Source organism: Amphiprion ocellaris, chromosome 8 (assembly GCF_022539595.1).
Source record: "Amphiprion ocellaris isolate individual 3 ecotype Okinawa chromosome 8, ASM2253959v1, whole genome shotgun sequence".
NCBI lineage: Eukaryota > Metazoa > Chordata > Actinopteri > Pomacentridae > Amphiprion > Amphiprion ocellaris.
Window position 1 is genome coordinate 25,740,127 of NC_072773.1, and position 27,813 is coordinate 25,767,939.

General features: G+C 39.7%; 2 protein-coding genes across 12 annotated transcripts in view; both read right to left on the reverse strand.

The window, feature by feature from the left end:
* The window catches only part of si:ch73-181d5.4 (uncharacterized), a 32,655-nt gene extending 24,797 nt beyond the window's left edge, over positions 1-7,858 (reverse strand). Inside the window, exons 1-7 of one of the 6 annotated variants that reach the window (XM_023278617.3) lie at positions 7,772-7,858; positions 6,178-6,259; positions 6,007-6,088; positions 4,752-5,913; positions 4,375-4,627; positions 3,886-4,164; positions 3,593-3,773 (exon numbers count right to left, since the gene is read on the reverse strand). In XM_023278617.3, coding sequence (XP_023134385.3) covers positions 3,593-3,773; positions 3,886-4,164; positions 4,375-4,627; positions 4,752-5,913; positions 6,007-6,067 — 1,936 coding nt within the window. In that variant the 5' untranslated portion in view covers positions 6,068-6,088; positions 6,178-6,259; positions 7,772-7,858. The other 5 variants (XM_035952092.2, XM_055013240.1, XM_055013238.1 and 2 more) reach the window with 5 other exon arrangements.
* Positions 7,859-8,106: 248 nt separating this feature from the next.
* LOC111574179 (MYND-type zinc finger-containing chromatin reader ZMYND8-like) lies at positions 8,107-26,207 on the reverse strand. 6 transcript variants are annotated; one of them, XM_035952100.2, is made up of 23 exons: positions 26,125-26,207; positions 24,970-25,207; positions 24,637-24,872; positions 19,515-19,585; positions 18,754-18,914; positions 17,092-17,313; positions 16,511-16,624; positions 16,271-16,363; positions 15,875-15,962; positions 15,734-15,789; positions 15,559-15,636; positions 15,349-15,464; positions 14,907-15,223; positions 14,748-14,834; positions 14,493-14,621; positions 14,203-14,355; positions 13,342-13,854; positions 11,520-11,987; positions 11,270-11,412; positions 11,009-11,089; positions 10,839-10,917; positions 10,440-10,679; positions 8,107-9,309 (listed from the first exon to the last, which is right to left on the reverse strand). In XM_035952100.2, the coding sequence occupies exons 3-23, from the start codon at positions 24,648-24,650 to the stop codon at positions 9,131-9,133; spliced, it is 3,402 nt and encodes a 1,133-aa protein (XP_035807993.1). In that variant the 5' UTR covers positions 24,651-24,872; positions 24,970-25,207; positions 26,125-26,207; the 3' UTR covers positions 8,107-9,130. The 6 variants fall into 6 exon arrangements, with proteins under 6 accessions (XP_035807993.1, XP_035807994.1, XP_035807987.1 ...); XM_035952101.2 differs by having other exon boundaries at positions 14,748-15,223; positions 17,092-17,235; positions 26,125-26,200; XM_035952094.2 differs by having other exon boundaries at positions 14,748-15,223; positions 26,125-26,199.
* Between the last annotated feature and the right edge of the window lie 1,606 nt (positions 26,208-27,813).

Below are 27,813 nucleotides of genomic sequence, written 5' to 3' on the forward strand. Positions count from 1 at the left end.
CACCTATACGATTGGTTGTCTGGGCCTGAGATACAGCAAATACTCCTGTGCCTTTTTGCAAAGTTATGATATTTTCAACAAGAACAATTGTAGCTGCTGCCCAAAAAAATGGGGAAGGATCTAAAAAAGCATTTCTCTTCTAGCAGAATATGTGCGCTATTTATTGAGAACAATGCTATATGGACAGTCTGCCTCAGATCTTTCAAGATGTGAGCAATGTGGGCAAGCTGTAACTGGAATTTCATAATTCTCTAAGTTTAAAGGGTTGATTCACCCAAAGGTTTAGTGGTATTTAGCCATACCTGGAACTCTGAAATTTCTGCCACCACCCTGCTATAAAAGTGGTGAATCACACATCACGTCATAGAAAAAAACAGTACTTATTCCTTGGAACTTCTTAACTGGTTAGAAAGAAGTTCCATTGAATCTGGATCAAACACACAAGGTGTGTGCATTACCCAAATTAACCTTAACCTTGTTTTTGTCAAATACTTTGTACAGCACAAACTACTTTCATTCATCGACTGTGTTAATGTACCAGCAGAAAAATTTCAGAGGTTTTAAAAAAAAAAAAAATCCTGATCAATATAATGTATGCAAACTTTCTGAGATTTCATGGGAAACAAAGCTTGGGATAGGGGCCTGCTTCAAAAAGCAGGATTATGAAGTTAGCGTACCAAAAGGTGAGTAAAACCTAAAAGAGGACAGTTAATGCAACGCTGTTTTCTGTTCTTGGGTGGAGCAGAGGACTGTTTAGTTTATCTCCTAGCAGTGAAGTGTGACTTGATACTTCTAAAAACCTTGTACAACAATTGCTAAAGATGGTGCAAACATGGAAGAATTTATAAATTAATATTTCAAAAATTTTAGATTAAGATTTTAAAAAGAATGCAGATTCTGCTGATCTTACTTCTTTAAAATTAGCAATCTCAGAAGTGTGTGCACTTCACTATACTAAAATCCTGGCCATTTGATTTACTGAACAAACTTTATCACTGCATTCTGCGCATTTGTGTCGTTTAAAAGTAAATGCATTTAAAATGTTGTTTTATACACTTCGGTTTGCGAAGTGATTTTGTGAAATTAAAGAGAAGCGGATCTAATTTGAATGTCCACAGTATTTATGAAATCTGGGGAAAAGAGAAACTGATGCTGATGCCCTGATTTTAGAAGCTTAAAGAAAACCACAAAAATTATTAGAATTAGTAATCAGTCATTTTTGTGTGTTTATAGGAAAATATGAAGCAATGTAGATGCATATAGCAGTGTGCGAGCAAAAACAAAGTGTGTCACGATCTGAAATCCCACTAGTAAAATTTGTGTAGACTAAACGTGGGTCAAGATGACCCAAGTTGCTTGTTTTGTCTGGAGTGCTTTATGCATGTGTGTTGAACTGTAATTTCTCTTCAGTTGCAGCAGGGGGAGAACTTTTTCCCAGAGCCTTTAAAGAAGCACCTTACTGGTGGCATGCTGACACTTTGAAATTGTCTTCATGGAAATGTTACAAACCCCCCTTTCACTGTCCAGTGAACTCCAGGCGGGGCCTCATTCTAGCATCTGTACTGATGAATCCTTCAGTCCCCTCTGCGCCTCTGCAGCAGCAAGGACTCAATTCTTCCTCTTCTTCCTGCATACCAGCTTTCTAGTCCCTATTCATTCAGGGTGCTCTTCAACCTAAACCAGGTGTGTCTGCGTAACAACTGGTCCAAGAGCGTGTGTTTGTATGAGGTTTTTATGTGTTTAAGACACTGGGAGGTGCAGCAGTTACAAACTTGATTTAAAAACAAGTTTTCCTTGGCATACCTGGAAAGTTGCTGAAGGATGACATAGCTGCAAAGAAAATTGTTCTATGTTTATGTAAAAAAAATAAAATAAAAGCACAGCGCATAGATTGTGTGCAGCAACTATTTCAAACTTCTCTCAACATTGAATGCAACTGCTCATAAAGTAAATCAGATATTGTTTTCAGAGGTTGTCTGAACAACAAGAAACCGTGTCAGCCCTATATTGATCAAGCTTTTCCATCCTTATGGCCCGCTGCATGATGTGCGTCTTTCTTTGAAAAGATGTGTAACTTTGAGGAAACAGTCTCGGCACTTAGACATCATTAGGCATGTTTCACAAACCAGTGTATTCGATGACACTGAGGTGCAGAGTGGGTTTGATTGTCTGATGTGTAGAAGACATAGTTTGATGACTGTGAGCAACGCTTACTATGAACTGTTGCAATTATTTTGTACCTTTGTAAAATTAGACGAGTGTTTTCACTGTTGACGGAAAACGACGCATACTTTTTTATAATACTTGGAAAAAATGTGTTTGCATTGTCATGACTTTTGAGCCAAGCTAATTCTGTTTGTTTTTCTTAAATGGTAAATGTCAGTCGAGCATCTTTAGTGGTTTGCGTTTGATTTGAGGTTGAAGAACTTGTTTGACGAAGATATTTCACCTAACAAATCCTGTGGAGAACCAACATTTGATGTCCTAAATATACTTGCATTCGTGCACTCTATTTGGATAAAAACAAGCTTTTGGGCAAAAATTTACTTCCATTATGTGGAGATGTAGTCCGTAGGAAAATAACATTTGTATAATGTAGAGTGTATAGTATGCAGTATTTTCTTTGTATCCATATAATATCATATTTCTACTTGAAACCGTTATGTAGTCGACTAAATTGCATTTTAAAAAATTCATGAACCAAATGAATCAGCAGTTTGAAAAAAATCACCTCACAAGGTTATGTAATGTCTACCAATCTGTGTGAGATTTCTTTCTGAATATCTGATTAGAAAAGTTGTTCGATTGGATTTTTGGCAAGTTAAGGAAATACAAAATGCACAAGATGCAGATCAATTATGATGAGCCATGTTGGGAATATGTAAGCACCTCTGTCCTGTACTGCAGGTTTTGTGTGCAGTTTATTGTGAGAAACGGACCCTAAAGCTTGAACGTAACGGTCTCTTGCAGCACTTAAAGACGTATGAGTTCTTCATACTATTAAAGGCCAGCAGCCTCGTTTACAGTATAAATCATGTTTCCAGAATGACAGACTGTTAGCAACAAAAAGTTGCTTCCAACTTTTCCTTTTTACCATTCGGCGATTCATGTGTATGTTTTTCAGTGAGAACCTTTGAGTCTGTCAAAAACCTCAGAAAACAGATCATCAAAGCAGTGTATGCACACCAAGCGCAATAAAGCATCCTACCTACCTATCACAACCCACGCACACACTTGCTGTGTGTTGGTCTTTCAGCAGTTTCCAGTTTTGAGACTGACTTATCCAAGTGTGTTTAGTTTTACTGGAATCCTAAATTGTCAAGACTGTTTCCGCAGAACATTTTGGACATTTCGATTCAACAGAGGAACTATAAAAGTGAACATACTTACCCACTGCTGACCCCTGCTACTTATCAGTCATCCCAGCAAGAACACGTTTGTGTACATATGGTTGTGTATGATATGTTTGTGTATGATTGTGTAAGGCACTGAAATGATTCAAAGGGGAAGCCAAATCTGTAATGCCAAAAGAGGCACTTTGTGCATGGTGTGTTAAATGCTTGAATGTGTTTGAGTATTGAATGGTACATACACGTTGTGTAAAACTTAGATGATGGTATGGAAGTGGCCTGTACTTCTGTGAGACTGTTGTCAAAGGCTGTAGGAGATGCAGCTGCCTCCTGCTCTCCATCATCCTCCCTTCTTTCCGCTGCTTCACCCTTCTCCTCAGCTTTTTCTGCCAACCTCTTTGATACCCGAACTGACCTCTGCACCTGTGATGAAAACAGTTGCAGCAGTCAAAACCACAACCTATGAAAAAGACCCAACAATATATCACCTAAACATCTTGACAGTTATCTTGGTCTGGATTTCAAATCTGCTTACCTTTGCAGCAGGTCTGGCTGGGGCACCTTTCCTCTGGGCCCATCCTTTTGACTTAGGCACCTTTGGGCCAGAGAGTGTCTTCATAGTGAAAGCGGCGTGCTGAAGGATGCAGTCAGTGCCACAGTAAACAGAATCTGGTAATGCTTGTTTGGAGCAGCCAGGCCCAATGCACAGAGGAAAAGAGCTGTCCGTGTCCATCTCAACTTCAGGTTCAGGTTCTGGCCTTGCCACAGGAATCTCCTCCTCCTTCTCCTCTTTGTCATCAATCAATGCACTCTCCTGAGAACAGATTCTCATTTTAAACCCAGAGAACAGACTTCTTTAATACAAATCAGTAAGTTACTAATAATTTAAGTACAATACTGACGAGACATCAAATGTTCTGACTAATAACTAACTGCTGAGACAAATAAGTTGAACTTTTTTTTCTTGTTGTTGCAACTTAGGGCAGTGAGTCGTCTGAATATCAATATAAATCCAAATTCAAACCTTTATTGCTCGCTGCTCCTCTTGCCGCAACCCTTCATCACCAGGAGGAACTGATGTCAAGCACTCAGGAGAGCTATATTCAGGTTCTGGCTGAGGGTGGGACTCGGATTGGAGCTGGGTCAGCTTCTTCATACTGCAGGGAGGGCAAGTGTACTCTTGCCCATTCCTCTCCATCTGATGGTCCTGTGTCTCATTGATGCCAATGCAGTCACCATGGAACCACTCCTGGCAACTGTCACAGCAGATCATGACCCTAGAAAAAGCAGAGAACAAACAGCAGTGATCAGGAAGTGAAACTCACACTTGGTTCAGGTATGCAAACCTTTCGAAACAACAGTTAAGGCCAACAGATCTTGTTAAAAGAAACAAGTGTATACCTCTTGTCTTGCTTCTGTCGGCAGATGCAGCACAAAGCATTGGAGTCGTATCCCTTAGTGTTTGATATGCTTGAATGTTCTCCTATATTCGTAGCATCTTTTGTCTCCATCTCCTCCTCTGGCGCATCATCATACTGCCCAGGAATTACATCAGTAATTTGGTCTAAATCATTGTCTATGATTATGCAGTCTGAGCTTGATAGTTGAGCAGGACTCACAGCAATATCAGAGTGAGGGGGTGATACATGTATTTCAGGAGGGATGTGTGGATAATTTTCTTTTTCTGCTTCCTCTAAATGTCGCTGCTCAGTTGAATAAACAAGCATCACATCATCTTCATTGTCCTCATCATTTGCAATGCTTGATCGAAGCGCCGCTGCCCTGCCCCTCCCTCTTCCCCTGCCTCTACCCCTTCCCCTACCTCTTCCTCTGCCTCTACCCCTTCCTCTGGCCCTTCCTCTGCCACCTCTCCCCCCTCTTGCCTTTGTCTCTCCCTGCCTGCCACTAGAAGCCAGCTGCTCCTTAATTTGTATCAGAGTCATGTCATCACTGTCTTCTTCTTGACTAGAGATGAAAATCACATCATTGATCTCCATCCCGGCCACATTTTCAGAAGTAACCGGCAGATTCATCTCCATGTCACCCACATTATCCGGCACCTCAGTTTCGTCTATAGCCTGTGGATCGGGGATTTTAATGGCATCAGTGGCTTCTAAAATGTTGGGCACTGCCAGTGCATCCGACATTGTCACGGACAGGCTCCCATCCCCCCCTAGCAATGAGAAGGCTGTATGGAAGGCAGACCCAAAATCCTGCCATAAGCTGGGATCCAGACTACCTCCAGCAGAAGCTTCTGAGGCTGGCTTGCTATCCTCTGAGACAGGTGAGGACGGCGCAGACCACTGGAGGTCATCTAAAACACTCCTAGCTGTTCGAGCAGGTTTCTCTGTAGAGGAGGTCTCTGTAGTGGTTTGGGGTGTCTGGTTGGTTCTACGACCTCTGCCCCGACGAACAACTGGAGGACTGTGCGATAGGTCTCCGACTTCATCCATAAACTCCCTTCTAGCAATGGTTGTCCGTCTGAACCCCCAGGACTTTCTAACCTGTGACAATGTTGGCCTAACACTTGACTCTGCGTCTTCTGACTGGCTCTGCTGGTCCTCTATAGAAAAACAGAAGCAAACAGAATTTGAAAAAAGAACTGACATCTCTTTCTTGTAACAGTCCATTTAAACAACAAACAAACCTGCTGTACCTGACTTATTCCCACCATCAATGGCATTTTTATTTTCCACTGGCTCCATGCTGACATCCATAGGTCGCAACACTATCCAGACCTAGAAGATAATTTTAGTTAGTGTACAATCTGAAGAGATTATTTACTACTGAGCAGGTTGTGCGGCTCTTAATTCAGAAAGACAAGTACCTCTAAAACCTACAAGCAGATGACTGCCAAAGCCAAGCGTCTTCAAGACATGAGATGCGTCATTCCACTTCTCTTCGTATACCTGTGAAAATTATGCATGAAAAAACATCATATCATCTACATTAAACAATAGAGGAGAAGCAACAAATATTCAGCTAATAAGCTCAATTTAGTTGCCATATTGGCTGCCACGCAATAGAGTGTCTTTGTGATAAACCCTACTCTCACATAGGTTTAAATTTTGCTGAATCTGTTCAGAGGATGTTTTGATTAAATAACTGTTGAACTGTTTTGTGTCACTGTGTACTGCATTATAGCGGGAACTTCTAATGATTCACTAGCACCACAAGCATGTTCAACAAACATTGAGCATCATAACATTGACAGAATTTAGATGCATTGCAAGCCTTTTGTATTAGACCATATTGGTTTTGGTTACTGAACAACAAAGTTACGACCCAAATTCAATCATGTCAATTTGGGGCTTTAACTCATCTTACAGACGAAGACAAAAAGGATGTAACAATTGGATTTGATCAACACATTTGCCGTGGCAGAATATAGGTACGTTTACTCAAGTACTGTACGAAAGGACATTTTGGAGATATTTGTACTTAAGTATCTATATTTTATGCTAAGATATCACCATCGATTAAACCACATGATAGTATGTAAAACTTTTAAATAACTTTAAAATACTGAAAGGCTGCACATTAAAGCATTAGCAAAACAAACACTCATAATATGACAAATTTAACTGTCAATTAATGCTAACATTTTACTCAATGAATACTTTCGAATTTTGCAGTTAAAAGCTATGTTCATTCACGCAAGTCTTGGAGCTGGTTGGAGCATTTTCATACTGCAGTACTACAAAATATATTAGTTTTTCTCCCAACAATTCACATTTATAAACACGTTAAATATCAATTCCTCACTGCTGTAAATAATTTCTATGTTGAAATCCCTTTATTAATGGGTAAAGAAGTGTAAGGTTGGCTGTTCATATTATTTCAAGTCTAACTATGGGGTGAACTATCGAATGTGATTTCAGGACATTAGTTTATTGAGGGATGCTTGGAACAATATGTTAATATTGAGCAACTTCACTATCAAATTTCGGATTCTCCAGTTGCATAATTCACAAGATCTGCTAGGTGTTAATGGTAAAAGACTAAACACATTTGCTAACAGAGTAAAACTGGCCTGTCCTAAAGGGGTCATTTAGGTAAAGACTCATCATACCTAGCAATATGCAGGTGCGAAGTCCAGTGTCCCTACGCTTTAAATTTAACTAACATTCGTTATTAAAACAGAAACGAAACAGCAGGCCTTACTAATTTTACTATCAGTCGACTGTGAAACCGCAGAAAGGAAACGTCCTCCGCAAGTTACTCCATAAAGGAAGGCAGCAGAGGAGTCCTGTTTCTGCTGGCGGCCGACATTGTTCTCTGTAGCTCACTGAGCTAACCGCTAAAATTAGCTGCTTCACTATCCGGTAATAAATGCAATACCCTGCAAAGCCAATTGTCTACGACAATACCAACTTAAGTAGTAAATACTGCAAGCTCGTATACAGCCACGGAATCCATACCTTAGGTGTAAATTATAATTTTCCCGTTACGTTTACAATCGTTCAGCTATCCAGCTAGCACAGCCCTTCCATTTTCTTTACCTTGCTAAAACGTAATATCGCGAGACCTGGTCACAAGCGGGAAAACACCGTGGTTTCTCGTTTATCGATTTACAGCTGAAGTTGGTCAGTGGTCGTTGGATTTGATGAGATTTCTACAATCTCTGACTCTTGACTGTAAAACAATCAATCTGCACTACTCAACGTTAATCTCACTGATTTAATTTTATTATTTGTGACGGATGTTTCGTTTCTCACCAATTTGAGGACACATTCAAGAACTTACAAGCAACAAATTGATAAGTGCATTTTTATTTTTTTCTTCACGATTCCATTTATTTTATGTACAATATGTAAACAAGAACGAGACACAAGCTCAAAACAGACATGCTCACAGGAAATATTATCCAGCCAAAATGCAGTTTCTATTGTTGCCACCTCAGTTCTTATAGTCTAACCAGGATTAACATCAGCTTTGGGTAACCGGTTGAACAGAGACTTTGCTCAGAGCTGACATTCATGTGAAGTAATTTACTTTCAAATAACTTTATTTAGACACATAGAAATGTGATTTCAATAAACATACTATAAAAACATATAACACTATAAATATTGTTCAGGTATCTTCTTACAAAAGCTTTGTACAGTTTAAATTTTTTAGTCCTTTTTAATATATCAGATTTTTTTTTATGTAGGCCTATACAACGTGGAAGTACAATACAAAACTGGTATGAGACAAAAATGCCACCACTAACATGAAGACAACATGGTTGAAATATAATCTTTGAACTTGCATTACTCAAAACACCTCGGTCGACACAAAGCAACTGTGGTTTAAACCAAAGATGAAACTTCCATAACTATATATCTCTGATGGCACCAGAATGAATGTTTATCAGCTGTTGGCTGTTTAAAATGTTTTGTCTCACAATATGGAGAACAATCAACAAAATAAAACAGCTGTGAAGTACTTAAGAGCAGCATTGAAAGTGATAATGTAGAAAATGTGGGTTGATACAATCTTGCCCAGAGCTGAAAAAGTGGTAACAGAGCTACAACATAAAACTACAATATGAAAACATACAGACTCACATTTTATTTTTCAACACAGACTACGGTACTTTCACATGGTGTATCCACCTGAACACAGATGTGGAAACTGTGAATGAGCGACGAACCAAAAGATGTCCACCAAGCAGTTGTACATATGGGAATGGAAAAATCAAAGTGATTTGTCACAGAGTGCAGGCCTTCAAGCACCAAGTCTGAGGCTACAAACCCCACAGTGGCCTCTCAAAATGTGCCTGTACACTGTAGCAGTTAGGTCACAGTAACACCAGCACTGTCCTTGTTTTTGTCCATGTATGTGGGAGAGTTGCTTTTGTCTGATATTGACCCTGTGCCTGGGGGTAGCGTCTGTGTGGCAGGAGAGTGGCCTGTTGATTTGACTGAAGGGTCCGAGTTGGGTTCTGCCTCTGGTTCCTGCTGTGATGCTGTGGCTGGAATGAAAAATAAAATGTAACATGAGAGCACGCACTCTGTCTGGTTGTGTTTATGTGCAGAATGTGCCTCTTATTCTGCGGGTCAGATAAGTGGGGCAATGTCTACAATTTACAGGGATGAGACAACATTTTGTATTTATTATTGCAAAGTCACACTATACTTTTTGGGCCAGGTGACTGCAGGGATGGGGTATAATGTGGATAGTTGAGGAGGTCAGACTGCACTGGCGATTACTTCATGCTCATTTAAGATGGCATAAAAAAAATGACCACAGCAGCAAAGGAGCTGCCTTGAGATTTCAAGCAAGAATGATGACGAAGAAAATTTTGTTCAATTCAAAACTAAACTGGTAAAAAATAGCTCTTCTGAAAAATACAGTCTCACGTCATACGTTGGTGTGAGTGTACATTATTATTATTATTATTATTATTATTATTATTATTATTATTATTATTATTATTATTATTATTATTATTATTATTATTAGAGACTTTTGTTCTGTTAAATCCAATGATCCAACCTTTTGGGTGGATCTATGCACTTTATATATAAGCAGTAGGGGATTAAATGTGTCAGACACATCGCCATTTGGAAAATACCCTGAAAACCAAATATGACTACAGTCAAGTAATAATATTTTTGTGATTTACATCAAAAGAAGCATCCACCCTAATGGTGACAACTATATATTCTACAATACATGGCCTCTGTTGCAGAACAGATCACCTTCTGATTAATGCAACCGCACAGCAATTGATCCTGCATGTCAAATTACAGTTTGCTTTTGGATCATAAAACCTAATTAGCACGTTCTAGATGCTTTATCTGCAACACAACACTGAGTAAATACAGTAATATGATCTATCCTGCTTATAAATTACATTTAAATAACTTATGTTTTTATGTCATCCCCATCTGAGTATCTATTGGTTATATTAAAATTTGCTCAATAGCAACGTATTTATATTTTTGATTAATATTTAAGACATGACCTTTGTGTGGCAGAGTTGTGCACTACAGTGCCAAAAAACAATCAAAAACAGATGTTAGTTACTTTCCGAAAGCAGGTTAGCAATGCACATTTAATCGATATATTGGAAATACCAGTGTATTATAAGTACAATACCTGACTGTGTGCAGGACTTCATGTGTTCTGGCCAGTGTGCCTGCTGACATGGATAATCACAGTAACTGGTATTCCAGCAGCAGTAGAAAATAGCTTCTTTCCTGCAGTTGGCGCACCACTGTTTCTTTTTGGTCTCATCCACTGCCTGCTGCTTCTCCAACTCCGTCTGCTTTTTCACCTCAGCCACCAATCTTTCTCTTTCCTGCTCCAGACTCTGCCTCATCTCTGCCATTGTCAGTTCTGCATTGAAGAGAGACAAAAACATGACTTGAGACTCATGCTACCTGTAAAAAAAAAAGAAACATGGGTAGCTGTATGACATTCAGAGGAAAACTGGCTACGGAGTACACAAGCTCTCAGAGGTGCGGTGACATACTTTCTTGGAAGCAGAAACCTTACCCAGATTGTGTTTCATCTCAGACAACTCTTGCTGATGCAGCCACTGGAGCTTCTCAATCTCTATCCTTAACCGTCGAATCTGCAGCAAAAAAAAAAAAATAGTAATTAGAACTGCTTATAAGTAATAATTTGGCACATTAATAAGCACATCTTTGAATGCTAGTGTTTACCTCTGCAATTGTGTTTCCTGATGTGCTTTTGGAAAGATCATTGTAGATTTCAGTCATTGTCCCCTTTATTGTGTCCATTATCTGCAAAGTTTTGACAAAACCATGTAATACTAGATTCAGACTGTAAAAATGAAGCAAACAGAGCAGTAATTAAATTAATATGAAGTGAAATTGGTCCTTGGCAGTTTATATATTGTGCCCTTTCCTTACATGATATGACATACAGTAAATTACAGGATGAGGACGAGGACTTTTACTTACTTTGTTTGTGTATTTGGCTATATCTGCAGCTACGTCTGCTGAGACAGTAGGGATCTGCAAGTCTCCTGACATGAAAGAAGAACTACCAGATATGACCTGAGCAGTTGACGAGGATGCATTCTGAGGCGGGTCTTTTTGTTGAACTGCAGAGAATGACAATAAGAAAAAAATAAGAGTGATATTAGGCACCTTTATGTACACTTTTTATTATGTCATGTAATGCTGAGATTAATTACGGTGATGTATTTACCCTTGACTGATTGTCTGGTTTGATAGCGAGTGCTTGAGGATGAGTTCTGCTGTTGTGACTGCAGCTGCTGTGGGCTGCGTGTTTGCCCCTGACCCTGGACTTGTGTCTGCACAGGCGACTGCTCTCCATGCTGCTGCTGCTGCCTCTGCACCTTCTGCATATGCCACTTCTGAGAAGACGTTTGAAACTTGGTCGGATTCCAAACCACTGCACGCTGCACGGCCTGAGCTGTCTCTTTAGGCAGTAGAGGGCGCTGTTTCTTTACAGCTGTGGGCACTGTGGCTGTTGTGGAGGCTGGAGAGGAGGCATTGGTAGATCCACTGGTAGTTGTGGTTGCACTGGGCTGACCAGAAGCTGCCGTGGACACAAGGTTGAGTGCCGCTGTGATAGAAGGCTGCAATGAGTCTTTCAGGTTGGAGGGAACATCACGGGCTGGTGCAGCTGATGCAGCAGATGAAGGCAATTTACCTGAGTAGAAACAAAAAGTTATAGTTTTTTCAGATTTCCAAATCAGACAGGGCCACATCCAGAAACTAATAGGGGGTCACTTAGAGTCTAGGGGTGGCAAATGGTCATTCCATCTCAAATCATCACATTTTTAGAACAGCTTCTTCTCAATAACTTCAGATTTGTTTGAAAAATGAAAATATAAAATATACATATTTATAAAAATATCTGTGAAGACACAGTTTAATATATTAAATACTACTACAACTTCTTTTAGCACTTTCTTTGCACATTCAAGTTTGAGGTTATGTTTGAACAACAATATCTCAAAAAATTTAAGATAAAAATCTGGAATTTTCAAAAGATTTACATCAGGAATTAAACTTGAAACCATTTTTGGAGAGTACTGGATTATACTTGTCCTAAAAGAAAGAGATGAAAGACTTTTTGCTGAAGAATATTGTGAAAATATGAAAGTATCATAAAATATGGTCTTTTACTATCCAAACTGAGAGTAATGGTAGTTTGTAAAATGGAATTTTAAGAAAAAGGCAATGGTGTTGTTTGTATTCTTGGTATCTATAGTAATTTATTACATATCACTGACCCATGGACTATACATATGGTAGCATGGAAACATACTTTCGGCATTCCACGGAAAGAGACATATGTTGTTAATGAAAAGGGGCAACTACAATACCTGCAGCAAATGGAAATTAAAAATGAACCTTTTTTTAAAATGTTAATGCACTGTTACTTTTTATTTCACAAACTGAAAAAAATTAATAGCAATTATGAAATGTGTAAATGTGAGGGTGCCCTGCCCTTGCAGTACTCAATTAGCAGTAGGAGAGTGTTACCACCAAGTTTCAAGAATCAAGAGAGTTAATGAAGCTATGAACTGTCATTGTGTAACAAATTTTACTGACAATTCTTGACCTGCTTTCCAAGTCCAAAGAAGTCAGCTAAGGCCTAATAAGTTAATGAAGTGTTGAGACTTTACAACTGCAAGTTGAATTACTAAGTAACAATGCATTAACATTTGAAGAAAGGTCATTTTTTAATGTCTGGTGCAGGAAGCATATACACTTTTTCATTTACAACTAAATATGTAATTTGCCAGGGGGTGACCAAATTGAAAATGTGAAAACTACACGAAGAAGCCTCCAACATTAACCTAAAAACAACACAGCTGAGAACCTTCAGTGAATAAATCATAATCAACTGGAGAGGAGCTCTGAGACGCTCACACTGATCTGCACCTCACTGTGTGTGCTCTGACATGAGGATATAAGGCTAACAAATGTTGTTCTAACTGAAATACAAGTTGTAATGAAAAACAAGGAGAAAGTAGACAGTTTATGAAAAGCCTTACCTTCCAACTTGGCAACATTGGACTCTTTGAGAGTTCTGGCACCAGAAGACCCCAGCTCTCTCCTCGCCCTCTTTGAGTCACGGCCTCCATGTTCATCTCCCAGGTCAATCACCAGCTCTCTTTCAGAATCAGAGTCTTGCTCAGTCGCTGATGTGGCAGCAGCTGTTCTGCCCTCCTCTGGGGCCTTAGGCTTGTCAGTGAGGGGCTGAGATTGGGGTGTTTTGGGCTTATCCTGGGGGTCTCTATCGGGGCCATTGTTACCCTGCTTCTCTTTGAGCAGGGGTTCAGGGGTGGCTTTATCCCCTGTTCCCGCAACTCCCTCCTTCTTCTCTCCCTCCGTGCTTGTTTTGGGCCTTTTTCTCTCTGCTTTGTCCTTGTTGTCCTGAGCATTGCTCTTTGGCTTGTGTTCCTCGTCACTGAGATACTCACTGTCACTTGAGTCAGATTTCTCAGAGTCCTCGGAGTCACTGTGGTCCACTTCTTTATACACGTCTTCAGAAATCTCATCGATACCTGTGTGGAGAAACGTACATTAAATATTGTGTTTTTAAAAAAAATGTTAGTGTTTCTGAACAAAGACTAATAATTAAACACTTAAACTGTAATCCACCCCTACACCTAACTAGCACCAACCCCACAGGGTCATGAAAGCACACGCTTTGACCCATAACTGTCATATTTATGAAATTATCAAATCTAGATTATTCTTGCAAATGACCACTAAATGAAATATTCTTGCATTTCCTGAAATCTTTTGATATTGGGGTAAACATCACTACCAAGAATCAACATGGTTTGAGATGTACAATGCAAAAATAAAATTGTGTATCAAAACATGACACAAAATGGCTGTTTATGTACCGAGCTGTGCCTTGCAGCTTTCAATAGTCTTGTCCAGACTCCTGATAGGTCTCTTTGGAGTAGGAAGGGCAGCTGCGGCTCCTTGCTGTTGCTGCTGTTGTTGTTGCACAGTCTCACTCAGCTCCTTAAGATCCATTTCAGCCTTCACTCGATCTGAAAACAACAGATAAATGTTTAACTTAAGTAATGTTTAGTTTAATTTTATTTATGAATCATCATATAATGATGAAGACTGATAATAAGTGTTTGTGACAACACAAATACAGTATATTTGAGATGTTAGTACTGACCCAGGTTGAGATTCAGGATGCCACCTGTTCCTGAAGTTCTCTCCTGCTTGGGCACCAGCCCAGGGTTAAAGGGCTTCGGGCTCCCTGTTACACTGCCTGCAGGACCCATCTTCCCCGAGACAGGAGATGCTGTAATTACAAGATGAAAAAACAAGCTTAGTTATTTTTGTAAAAATTTACTGATACAATATATCCATATGCATTAATTGAAAGTAAAATAATGAAGACGATGAACAATAATAAACAGATATTTACCAGTACAGTCCATCGATTCTTCTCCAGTGCTGTAGTGGAAGGCAGGGTTTCTACTAGCCTTTTCCATATCTTGCTCCCCATCGGACCCTGTGTGAACCGAGGAGTTAGTGCTCATGGGAGACCGAGGCATGTCTGTCATTGACACCCGCCGACTCATACCACTGGGTGTGGAAGTCTTGCTGAGCACCATCTTGGGAGATGCGGTTATATCGAAGTTGAAGCGAAGTTTATCTGCTTTCTCTGTTTTCACTGTCCCAGCACCGGGGTTGGAGGGGTCCAGTAGCATCTGTAACTGGTTGTTGGGTGTGTAGGGAGTGCGGAAGGGTGCGTAGTTAAAGACCCCAAATTTCTTGCGAATGTTCTCCACATAGACCTCCATCTCTTGCATGGCACTGTTGAAAATGCTCTTTGTTTTCTTCACAGAGAAAGGGATCTCTTTGGACATGAGGTAGCAGTTGTTGATGGGAACCCAGGCTCTGTGTGGAAGGACAGAAAAAAAAAACATGATTTACTGTTTTACAAATCAGAAAAATAGGAGACTCATCTTGGCCTGTAATGCAACAAGTCCGTTTCCTTCATAGTCCCCGAAGGTTAATCTCACCTGTCATGTTGCCCAAAGAAGCGTGCATCCACTTGCCCATCCTTTTCACGAAGCGCTTTTGCTGGCCAAAAAGGAAAGCCCTTCAGCTTAGCCCAGACCAGAGGATGTGGTTGACTCTATTGGAGACAAACCATAATAATAAAGTGCTTCACAGATGTGGTGTCAGCCAAAATGGATAAATTCAGCTTGAATGTGGTATTTAAGACTTACACATGGCTCACAAAACCAGTTGTCTCTTTTTTGGCATGAAGACAGGTAGCACTCTGGACAGACCTCAATCTCATTCATCTAAAAATGCATGTTAAATTACAAGGACTTAATTCAGTAATAAATCAAACACAGCTACAAAAACCTTGCCATCAATAATTTAGTAAGGCTACTTTACCTCATGTTCACAGATCTTGACGATGACTTTTGCAGTTGCTGTTAATTTGTGATTACCTGCAACAAAGTCACAATTTAGTTTAGATTTTCTTTAGAAATCAGCAGAGTAGAAGGTTTAATGATGTATATCAAAGTGCCTTACCTCCATTATAGATGATGCAGTTGTGTAAGATCCATTTCATATCAGCAAGAAAAGCTTCTGTGCAGCCATACATTTTCTTTTTAACATTCTAAAGTGAAAATATATACATTTTTTTAAAAATCAAGCACAAGAAACTTAAGTAAAAATTACAATCTGTTTACATATTCTACTGTGTTTTATGAATACATATGAGGTAACTGACCAACACGCCACTCAATTTTCTGCAGGCTCGCTTGCTTTTCCATTCATTTTTGTATTTTATATGCAGCTCTCATCCAAATTGCATAATTTTAATTGCCTAAATTGAACATTTTGTAAGACTTTTTTTGCCTTTTCCCTTATGCCTTCTGTTTTTACCATTTTAATTTGCAATTAAAATAAAATAAGTATTGGTACCTTCTCTAAAGTAGACAAGTCCATGGGGTGGAAGATGTACTCTGCGTAATCTGGGTGCTGTTCCAGAGACACAGGCTTTTGAAAAGGCTCAGTCTGCTCAGTTTAGACAAATACAAAATAAACAAACAGATGCATTAGCCAAACTTTAAATGCCTCACTTCTCTGAGATATTTCCAGGGCTTTTGTGTTTGCATACAAAAAACACTCTTGGATATAGAAAGACTGTAAGACACCCCTTACCCCAGGCTGTTTAATTTTTTGGAGTGCAAATTTCAGCAAGTAGGAGAGCTGGTCTATTGTCAGCATTGTCATCGCCTTGCTCTGGGTTTCAATGCATTCAGCAACAGTTATTTTCTGAAAAAGAAATTGAATTATTAATGACATAAATGAATGTCTAACAAGAATAGCAAACACTAAGCAAAATAAATGAACACAGATACTAATCAAGTCTCAACTCTTGCAAAGTTCACATTATTTGCTGTCTTTCGATTTACCTGAAAAGCTCAAATACAAGCTTTTGAAAATAGTTTTAGAACAAATTCCCCTAAAAATAAGCAGGTCTAAAGTTTAATCCTTCAATATTTCTCTTACAGTGTGAGCTATTAGTTAGGCTTGCAGGGGTGTGACACCATGTATCAGGGCAGGTCAAGAGTCTGCGGGTTTCTCGCTCAAGCACAGACTAACGCAGGTAATTTCACTGATTTGTTTCTGCCCGAAGCTGCTCATGGTGCACAGTGAGACACCCCATTCTGTCAGCTAAGCAGGATTTGAATCCCACAATTACTTGCGTACACTCACACACATACACATCAGTGAGATACCTCACACTCTGGACAGAACCAGTCGCCCTCGGGCTCGGCTGGTAGTTTGAGGCACTTGGCGTGGTACACCCTGGGGCAGAGCTCACAGCAGAGCACCTGGCCCTCGCGGTGGCACAGCCAGCAGTAGAAGTCATTCCTGCCGTCCTGCGGTACAACATCAACAGGGTCTGTGGTGAGTGCTGGCTGCTTCATATAGTAAAAGGGACCATGTCTTAGCTCTGACTGAAATGCAGGCAAGAGAAACAAGGGGGTAGGTTTCAAAAAACACGCAGGAACACAAAAAGGTGCAGTGCAACAGAAACAAGGCAGCAGTAAGGTGGGATAAGCAGGGTAAGCGGTACAGGGGACACTAAAAACGATTAATCCAACACATGATTGTTTTAAGCAAATTATCTGAACATCTAGTCACATAACAATCTCAAATGAAATCGAGACAAGCTCTAGAGTGTGAGCTTAAGCATCACTTGTTTTTCACCCGAGACTCAACACAATGCATAATGTGGTTCTCTGGTAAGTACCCAGCTGTTGTCCTAGTGTTGTTGCATTACTGGATGAAAAGAAGCTGATGCATTCGGTTTCATGGCCCTAGATAACATTTCTCAGTCCAAATCACCTTGAGCTTACATTAAAAAAAAGGGATTGTTTATTTTCAGCATAATACTAGAATTCATCTATCACTTATTTGACGTTTCCCAGAGAACCAAAGCATGTATTATAATGCTATCATGGGGGTTTAAACTATGCTAATGTCAAATTCTTGTCAAACTATTGTACCAAAAAAGCTAAAATTGTAAATATCATGCAAGGTCACACTGGACCAACTTCAATCCACACATTAAACCAACAAGCAGAACCTAAAAACGTGCATCTGAGGCATTTAGTATCAAAATCCATAAAACATAAATACAACAAAACAATTTAAAATGAATATCTATTTGGAACTGATGTCATACTCTAGTCATCAATAATACAAAAATCCAAAGCGTCTAAAATATAAGAGTATTCTAGTTGACCATGCATTTGTGACACAATTCCAAACCTACACAAGATATAATTATCCTCATTAACAGCAAGTCACACCTTTACATGTTGGTCCATTTTGAAAATACCGGTATTCACAGCCATGATCAAAACTGGTGTGTTCTCACAAGTAATATGGTAAAATTTTAACCAAAATAAAATAAGATCTGCAGTGTGCTTTGTTATCTCTGCAGATCTTACTGAATTTTCTCTCTTTTAGCACATTTCTGGTTGTCTCGCTATGAAAAGAAGACTAGCACCACCAGTGTACCCACTTCAGACCATTTCTTTCCAAAACAGACAATAACTGGGCAACTTGTTAGAGGGAAGTTATCCGTCTTTCAACTTCTCTGAAGCTCTCTTTTTTCATTCTTTATTTATCTTTACTCTTGTGTGCACAATACTATGAATACATTCTCTATCATGAGTAACTTTTCACGCTGCCAGTTCAAACTGACTATGAACATTTGTTTTCTGATGTGGTCGAACACCACAACAGACATCAACTAGTTCTTTTCAGGCATAACTCAGCCATTAGCAATTTCTGACAGTTTATTGCCCTTTGAGTTTCTGGCTGGGTGGATCAAGCCGCAGCCTTTGAGAACACACCAGATTTTGAAATGCGCATACCGGAGACCTTACCTGGTCTTTGTTAGAGTTCACAGCCCCTGGCTTCTTCTTTTTCTTCAGAGGGCTGGGGGAGGTGTCTGAGGGAGAGTGTCCATTGGAGGAATGGGTGGGACTTGAAACCTTTCGCTTCTGTGGCACCACCGATCGATCTGCTGATCCCGGTGGATCAGGGACTGAATGCGTAAAGATAATCACGTCGTCACACAACAGGAGGCACGCTACTATCATACACTCAAGTACAACACATTGCACAAGCTTGAGAAGATTAAAAGACAGGTGCTGTTATAGTAAATCAGCTTGTCCTAAAAAAAAAAATACGAGGATGAAAAAACATCAGAACCTATCATACGTAATTCTCATCCTCCCACATTTTTAGAGCCCAATCAGACAAGAAGGAGGGAAGTGTACTTTGAAGCAATTCAGTTTCAGCGAAGCAATTAAAGATTCAGTGGTCAGCTTTTAGTCATTTGAAACCATGATAACATTGATAACTAATACTGACAGCATTCGCACTAATCTAAAGAGCAATTACTGAAGATACCACTTGACCACAGCAAATGACTAGAGAACTTCCTCTAAACTAACTAGACCCTGTGTTCTTGGCACAAACAGGCAAACAGTCAGGCATAGAGGATTATCTTTGCAGCCCTAAGAGACCAGCAAAATGTATTAGACGCTGCTCTCAAAGGAGTAAATAGCATCTACATTCTCTGAAACTAAGCCGTCTAAGATGTTTGAATCCTAATGTGAGGGGCTCGGCCTTAGAGACTTACCTTTGGATCGCACAGATGCATCCATCCCCTCTACCACATCAGGTTCTGTCTTTATCTCCTCCTCAGCCAGACTGCAGAGCACCGAACAAGAGCACACAGAAACACAGAAAGAGAGGCAAACTCAAAGTCAGAAAGGGTGTTCAGAAACCACATCAGCATAACAGTAAACAAGTGGAACACCACCTAAGGCACCCAGGTCCCAGAGGATCTGTCAATAGGGACTCTGCTGGTTTCCATTGTTATTGTTTTCACTTGATTTCACCACATCTCTGACTTTCTGGCATAGATATAAAATCCTCTCCATAGTATTAGTGACAGTCAAGTCTGAAAATGTTCTTTATGTTCTGAGAGAATGGTAATAATCACCATGGCAACGCACCTCTCCGCTAAGCACAAGTTGATATTCACAACAACATATAGGGTCATTTAGCCAATATCACCTGGCACCTCCGTCCTTCAGGAGACGTTGCAGGTGTAACACTGAGATCTGTAAGATTTTAATCCACCTAGGTCTGACTGTGCTTTGTTCATGACAAAGGGTGAACAGATCTATAGTAACAAGAGCACCAGAGGGAGCTGGTCCATAGTACCGAAGGGACGGCCTCTTGTGGTGATGAACAGTATATGTTCGTTGTTCTTCTCAAGCCCCCTCAGTAACAACAGGGGTAACAACAGGATACCCCCCCCCACTCTAAGGATTTGGACCCATTCTTGGAGACCAATAGCAAAAGAGCAATGCAATAATCTTGAAACCATGTCTGTCTAAATATTTCCAGCATAAATCTTCACTACACGTTTATTTAAGAGCTGTAATAGCTACATAAAGGTTATATTCACATACTTGAAGAGTTTTGTTTTACGGTTTCTTAAATCACTACGCAAAGCATTGACACCCCTTAAAAAATCCATTTATGATGAATTGATCAAAATCTAAGAATACAACCAACTCATCTAGCAGCGGAAAAGCTTGATTTCCCAGGTCTTTGCAACTGCAAAGCATCTCATTTCCTCTGAGGAAAAAAATAAAAGATGAGAATAAAGGAGGTCTGGCAATAAATGAAAGTCTTTGAGAGCCTGGCTCCTCCTTTGTCAGAGCAATAGAAGGCCTTGTTCCTAGGATGTAGCCTTTATTCACAAGCCCAGAGAAGAAAACCCTCCCAAGGACCCCTGACAGGTCACACACTTGACCAGTTCATAGCTCTGGCTGCGGCTCTGGTTTCCAGCTAGGATGATGGGTTTTCAGGCTACAACTCAAAGGTCAACCACATTTGTGGGATAAGCTTTTTTTTTTAACTTCTGAAACTAAAGGAATGTTCTTCACATCCCCTCCTCCATCCTTAAAGAGACATCCCACACCAAGTTGATCAAATGTCAGTTCACTGAGGGTTAAAATGCATGTACAAAGGGTTGTATGAATAAGATATGACAAACCCAACTCAAGCCCATGCGCACTGAAATAACCTTGATATTACCTCCACAGTCAAATGGTTTAACAATGATTAAACCTCTTCATTCTACCAAATAAAATACCCAGTACTGTTAACAACACTGTAGCTCACAATCATCAAGACTTTCTGAATACATTCCTCTATTTTCTCAGACATTCAATGTGATAAACACAGGTTGCTTATCAAACTGAAACTTCACAGCAAAGACAGACATGGGTTGAGCAGAGTTTCTTAAAAAATATGACATATGGGTATCTTGTTTCAGCCTGCCAACAGCCTCGCACGTACACACAAACACGCCCCAACTCCTCCGGGGCCTTCCTGTTCCGGACTGAGTGAACAAACGAGGCTCACATGAAAATAAGAAAACGGTAGCCAAGTCACTCTGCTACGTGTACCACAACCCTGAAAAGGGAGACCATTCGCCATCACCAGGCAAAGCAGAGCTGCTGAACAAAGTGCCACAACCCTATTATATGCACACTCAATCCCTATGGCAATACATCGCTGCAACTGCCAGGAAGACAATGATGACCAGTAGTAAAAAGGTATGATGATCCAAAGGCCAGGTCAGGAACTATGATCCATCACACAAGGAGAGTTAGGCAAATAAATCCTCAGCAGATTCTGATATATATTCCAGACAGAATAGGTTCACAAAAGCACTCACAGTATTCCCCTCTGCAAGTACTGTAGTACCTGATGGACAAAAAGGAAACAACACTGAGTCAATGCCTTTAGATTCCACTCCTGTGAGAGACGAGCAGGGTTCTCTCGTCACAGAAAATGGAGGCCACAGCTTGCTCCCCTCCCCCCTCTCCCCCATCCCCCACTCCAAGGCTCAGACTCAGGCACTGGCATATCCATGCAGGAGGACCAGACAGATCTGTGGAGATTACAATCCAACATTTTAAAAAACACTGCCATGTCAAGAGAAACCTTCACAACCAGTCACACAGATAATAGAGAAAGACAGAGAGGGAGACATGGGAAAATCCAGCAAAGTGAGAAGCACTCATCTGTTTTTTTTTTTTTTTATGCCTTCGATCTTGGCTTCCCTCCTTCCCTGTGAACACTGCTGTCATAGAATAATTAGATTTCACTTTCAGGGAAGAGAACCCAACGCTGCAAAATCACAGTCAGATCCTGCTAAATCTATTCTATGTAAAAGACTATGTGGGCTTTACATATGAAACAAATAAATAGCTGACATATGGTTCTATTTGAAAATCCAGAAAAGCTATTCAATGCAAACTTCATATTGTTCTGATCAAATTGCAGCAGAACTGCCATTAAAAATACTTGGGATTCAAACCATTGACTAAAAAATATGCTCCTCAGTCTGCTACACAAAACCCCAGAGACATTATTGAGTTTTGCAAAATGAAAAAATACATTCAGCTTTTACAAGACCCAACGACATGCAGACAAATAAAGAAATGCATACTATTTACTTTTCTTTACAGCAACAAAGTAAAAATAATTAGAAGCAGAAGACCTCTGTTTCATAAAACAATGAATTTAACTGTATTACGATGTCTGTTCTAGCACAACTCCCGACACTTGATTAGCATGTAAAGTATACTTCTGTATGCTCAGGATATCCTGTATAAAAGAAAGATTTGACCTGGATTTTATATAAGGCTGTAAAGGGTGAATCAAAGATGGCTGTGGAATTTTCCAGAAGGCCCTTGCTCTCCCTGCTGCTCTCCCTCCGATTGTCAATCTTTAACCTCAACTGCAGCTGCAATTGGCTGGAGGGCCAACAGGGTGGAACATTATTGGTCGGCTCTGCTATGCCACACAGATCACAGTGTGCAGGCTCCCCTCTTCCTCTTAAAAAGCATTTTTGCTGCAATGCAGAGATTTCCCCCTGCATTAGACGGTTCATTCTCTTTTAGTTTAGCTTACCCTTCTTGATTATGACAGCATAAACCAGAGGGGAGTTTAAAAAGGCCCTTTGGGAGATAATATTCATGGCTGTGATACCTAACTCAGTGGCTGTGCTATTCAACCTCTGTCACCCTGTTTAAAAGTTCAGAAAGAGGCCCAGACAGTTCATTCCAACACCAAGATATTACACATTGCTTGCATATCTATTAATGTTCAGATTACATTATCACTAACGCACCGTGGCACAGTAGAAATTAACTTTTGGTTTCGGTTTTACAGAGAGGGGATTATTCCTAGTCAAAAAGGAAAACACTGATTATAATGTTACTATTTTCTGACAGTAGCGTAGATGAAAAATGTCTTGTGTCAGGCCACATGAGAAAGCAATCTTTCTTTGTTTCCCCCACGCAGTTGAGACTGCTAAAATGGTGCTACATGACGTAACACAATGTACTGTCTATCCATGGTTTGAAAAATAAGGCATGTTGTTTTCAAACTTGCAGCAACAAACTGCAAAGTGTTTCCATCCATCTGTGTTTTTAGATGCTGCTTAAATGCATTTCAGTCCCATATTAAGCACTATGGATTGCCTCTGCTCGAAATGTGCTTTAGACATAAGCCTGCCTTTCCTTATTCTTATGCATAACTTCACTGAGCACACCAAAAACCTGTCATTTTGTATCTGTAGAAATGTCATGTCTACTATTTGTATAAAAACTGGGGGAAAATAAACATAGTAACAAGGTAAAGAGAAAACAGAGTAAACAGATCAAAGTTCAGAACAGCAACTCCTTTTAAATGAACACATACAGACACATATAATTGGTTTTTCGGTCCTCCTGTCTGTCTGAAATGTGAAGAGAAGGCTGAAGTTCTGCCAAGAAGAGCTGCCTTAACACAAAATGGCCACTGTCTGTTTGAAAGTGGAGGAAGCAGCTTCACAATAGTTCTGTGGTATCGAGGAAGCCAGGGGCAGTAAACTCAGGGCCTGTGACTCTAAAAAGAGGTAATAAGAGTTCATTTCTACAGGTCAGACTGGCAAAATGGGAAGAGGATTGGCCTGTGATTAAAGTTTTGTTTAATGTGAGCTCATCCTCTGACCAGTATGGGGTGTAGAATCTCTGCAGTTTACCTAAATGTATACCAAGTCATACAGTTTTCAGTTTCTGAATTATTCATTCATGATTATATAAAAGAACTAGTGGACAGAAAACCAGTAATGACTTATGCCCTGCACTCCCTGCCCTCCTAACATGCACATCTTCTGCCCCCTGCATCTATTCCCCGGCCTGGCATGACACAAGAAAACAGCACAGAGGCAATCCACTTACAAAGGGTACAAAATACCCCCCTTCCTCCTCCTCGTCCACTGCCCATCCCCCATTCTTTTTCTGCCAGGCTACAACAAGACTGCCACAACAGAAAGGACATGTGGGTGCCATTTTTAAATCCAACTCTCTTTTGCATTATAAAAAGGAAAAGGATTTGCCATGGTCCACTCTGCCTCCTGTATGGCAGCCTGGTTGTCTGGGGCACCCATGTGACCCTGAGACATAGAGAGAGAGAGCAAGGGTGAGAGTCGTTACCCAACCCCCCACCCTCAGCACTGTGGAGCACAGAGGCCTGGCGAGGCCTCCAATCCACCCCAACTCCTCCTCCTCCTGCACACTAAACTGATTTTAAGGTGTGCACATTCATCATTAGAAACCAACAGTCACCACAACAAGAAGAAGGAAGCCATGTTGTTATCAGAAGGCTGAGATAAAAAAGACAGAGCTTACCTCTGTGGATGCATGGCTGCCTGACACACTGTTATGTCAACACTTATAAAACATGGAGGACACTCTCAGCCCTCAGCCGGGGAAGGCTCCGCTCTTCAGGCAAGGCGATCAGGCCCCAGTGATGTTAGCCAGATCCTGACTGGTCGCTTTCCTCAGAGGCGAGATACAAGGCCGCGCCTGATTGGCCGAAATGTTTCCTGAGTAATTATCTTTGTTCAGTGCAGGCAGGGGCAGCACTGTGAGAGTCAGAGACAGGGGAAGAAAAATAAGCACAGAGCCCGGTCTAAAACCACAAAATAATGTGATTAACACGAGTATTTCTGACATACAAACCCCATCTGACAGTGCTTTGAAGCTTCCAAGTGTAGAATCTGGCAGGAGCCGTCTTAGCTGAAGGCTTTAGGAGTAGAAATGGCAGCATGTAGAGTGTTGGGAGCAGGACACCATGGCTTCTCTGCACAAGCCTCCATTTTTTTATGTGGAGAGGGCCTTTGTTTAAACTCCTCCCTCCCTCTTGGCTGTTTGCGAGAAAGGAGAGGCTATGGCTCTTCACCTATTTTGGCAATTCAGCCTGCAAAAAAACGAAGATGAGGCAGCTATGTGATATGCCGATATACACTTCTAGAGTCGGTTGTAAAGATATAGGACCTGAATTTTGAGCTAACCATTTCCCTTTATGTAACACTTTACTGCTGTTACAGTAATAACCTAATGGTGTAATATTATGCCCCAATGGCAAGTAACAAGTCAAACAAATAAATGTACAAGCCTGTGCTTGGCAAACTAATAAAATAAAATAACATTAATCAACGCATTCCTTTCTCCTACTCCATAACATGAAAAATTTAAACAAAATACTGATTTGGGAACAGTAAATAAACATTAAGCTGGACAAATGTCAATTTTTTATTGTCCCTTTTGCCCTTCAGCAGCACATTTATACACAGTTTTATATTCTGTAAATAGAGAAAAACAGAAACCTCAATAGTGTGTTCACCCAACTAGTAAATACAATAATGTCTAATACTAGTACTTGGTGAGGCTGTATGTGTCTAGTCTTTGGGCATTTGTGAGCCTGTAATTCTGTGTAATGAATGGTTTTTCTTTTCCTCCTCCAAATATGTGACAGACTCAAATATTTTTTTTAAAGATTCAACATAAAGGACTGTTTCACATTAAGAACGAAATACTGCTTCAGAAATTGCAGTAGTTTACTGTACAGTATAACACACTTCAGGAATTACCGTTAACTGATCCTGGACTAAACATAATTTGCACTTTCTGTGGCCACTGTACTGAGCAGAGTAGTCATTCTATCAGACTGCCTTCCACCATTTTTCTCCTCTACACGTGAGTAGGGTTTCAAAATATTGCAAAAAACAAATCCCGTCCACTGTAGTACAATCACAAATACACATTATGGCATATTAACTACTGTACAGAAAGTGAAAAGAGTTAGCTCGCCACACAAAAATGGTTTTAATGTACCTGTGTTTTCCGTGTATGTGCATTTCGGGCCTGTGTACTTGCAGCACCAGGAAGAAGCCTGCGCCTAACGTAGGGCTCGAATCCTGTTTAAGAGTGGCATTATTTATCGACTAAGCTAGCAGGGCTGCTTTTAAACCAGAAACCCATGATTTTTTTTTCTAAATTATTAATTTACTCTGTGTATGGACGATATTGATACATACTGTGTGTTTGCAGACGTTGTGCTGGAGGACGTTAGCGTTGCTGGCTCCGGTCTGTCTCATACTGCCCTCTAGTGCCCAAACACAATGTAAGCTTTGACTGGAGTCAGCTGGATGGGTCTAATCACTGGAAATTTATGTCAAGTTAGCTAACAGTGTTAGCTAATTATACTGCTGTGCTGTTGGTTGAACGCCTAACGAAAGTCACGGAAGACTAAATACTTCAACATAAATTCTTGTATTTTTCAAACATTTTACAAACGGGTAACACTGCCCATGAGGCCTAAAAGAAACTTAGGAAATTGATATATTAGTTAGCTGTTAGCAAGAGTTACCTAGTTGCTTCTGTCACTTGCCTTACTGTCACAACAAGTTTTGGATTTAATAATTATGGTTAAGTTAGAGAAAATTATATTAACATATATTAAATAAATATAGTCTTTTGTTTAAATTTCAGGTCCCTTGTTACATGTTAACCTTGCTAATCTTTAAATAAACTTGAAACCATTGTACTGGTAAGGGGAAATCAAAAGATGTGTTTTAAAAAAATATTTGGATGTAATACTGTGAAACTACAAAATAAGTATCTGTGGTTTTTTTTTATGAGAATATTATTACACTTTTTTTACTGTTCAATATGGAGGACTATGCATTAGTTTGAATCTGAAAGTAATAAGTATTTGTTAAAGTAGGACTTTTAAGGAAAGGTGCCCTCCTGAAATGGAATACAAGCCTTGTCAGCGCTAGAAGTCTGATAAATTATTATTATATCAAACCAGCAGTTTAAAAAAAGTATCATCTGTGTGAAAGGCTAACTATCTGATTCTATATTAAGCTTACACTTATGTGCCATATTAGCTTGCTGTAGCTAGCAAGCTTAAATTCTTTGCTACTTTAGACTAAGCATCCCAGGTGATTTAACATTATTGTTATGCCAATAATTTACACATCAGTGATATAAAGTTATAGTAAAGTTATAACCTCTCCAACTGTGATTTGTGCTCAGCCGTTCAATTCTAAATTCATTCAATAGTCAAACTGTACTAAAATCAAAACCTAGAATAATTTTCCTATGCGTTTGCTGACAGTTATGTTGCAGTTGACGTAGTAACAGCATAAAATTTTTTATATAAAGTTCATCTTAAGCATTAGTAACAAGGTATGCCCCAGACAACCTGGAGAAGATGCCCCTTTCTGAGATTTTACATTTTGTTATATAACACCAAAGTTGCAGTCTGTTATTAATTGCTTACCATCTAAATTTGTTCACTGTTGGAGACTTCTTGTTTTGGCCACCTTACCCCGATTTATCCTGATATATATATATATATATATATATATATATATATATATATATATATATATATATATATATATATATATATATATATATATATATATATATATATATATATATATATATATATATATATATTAAAACCACCACTATCAGACGTCTTTACTGATCATTTACTTGGTTTATCTTTTA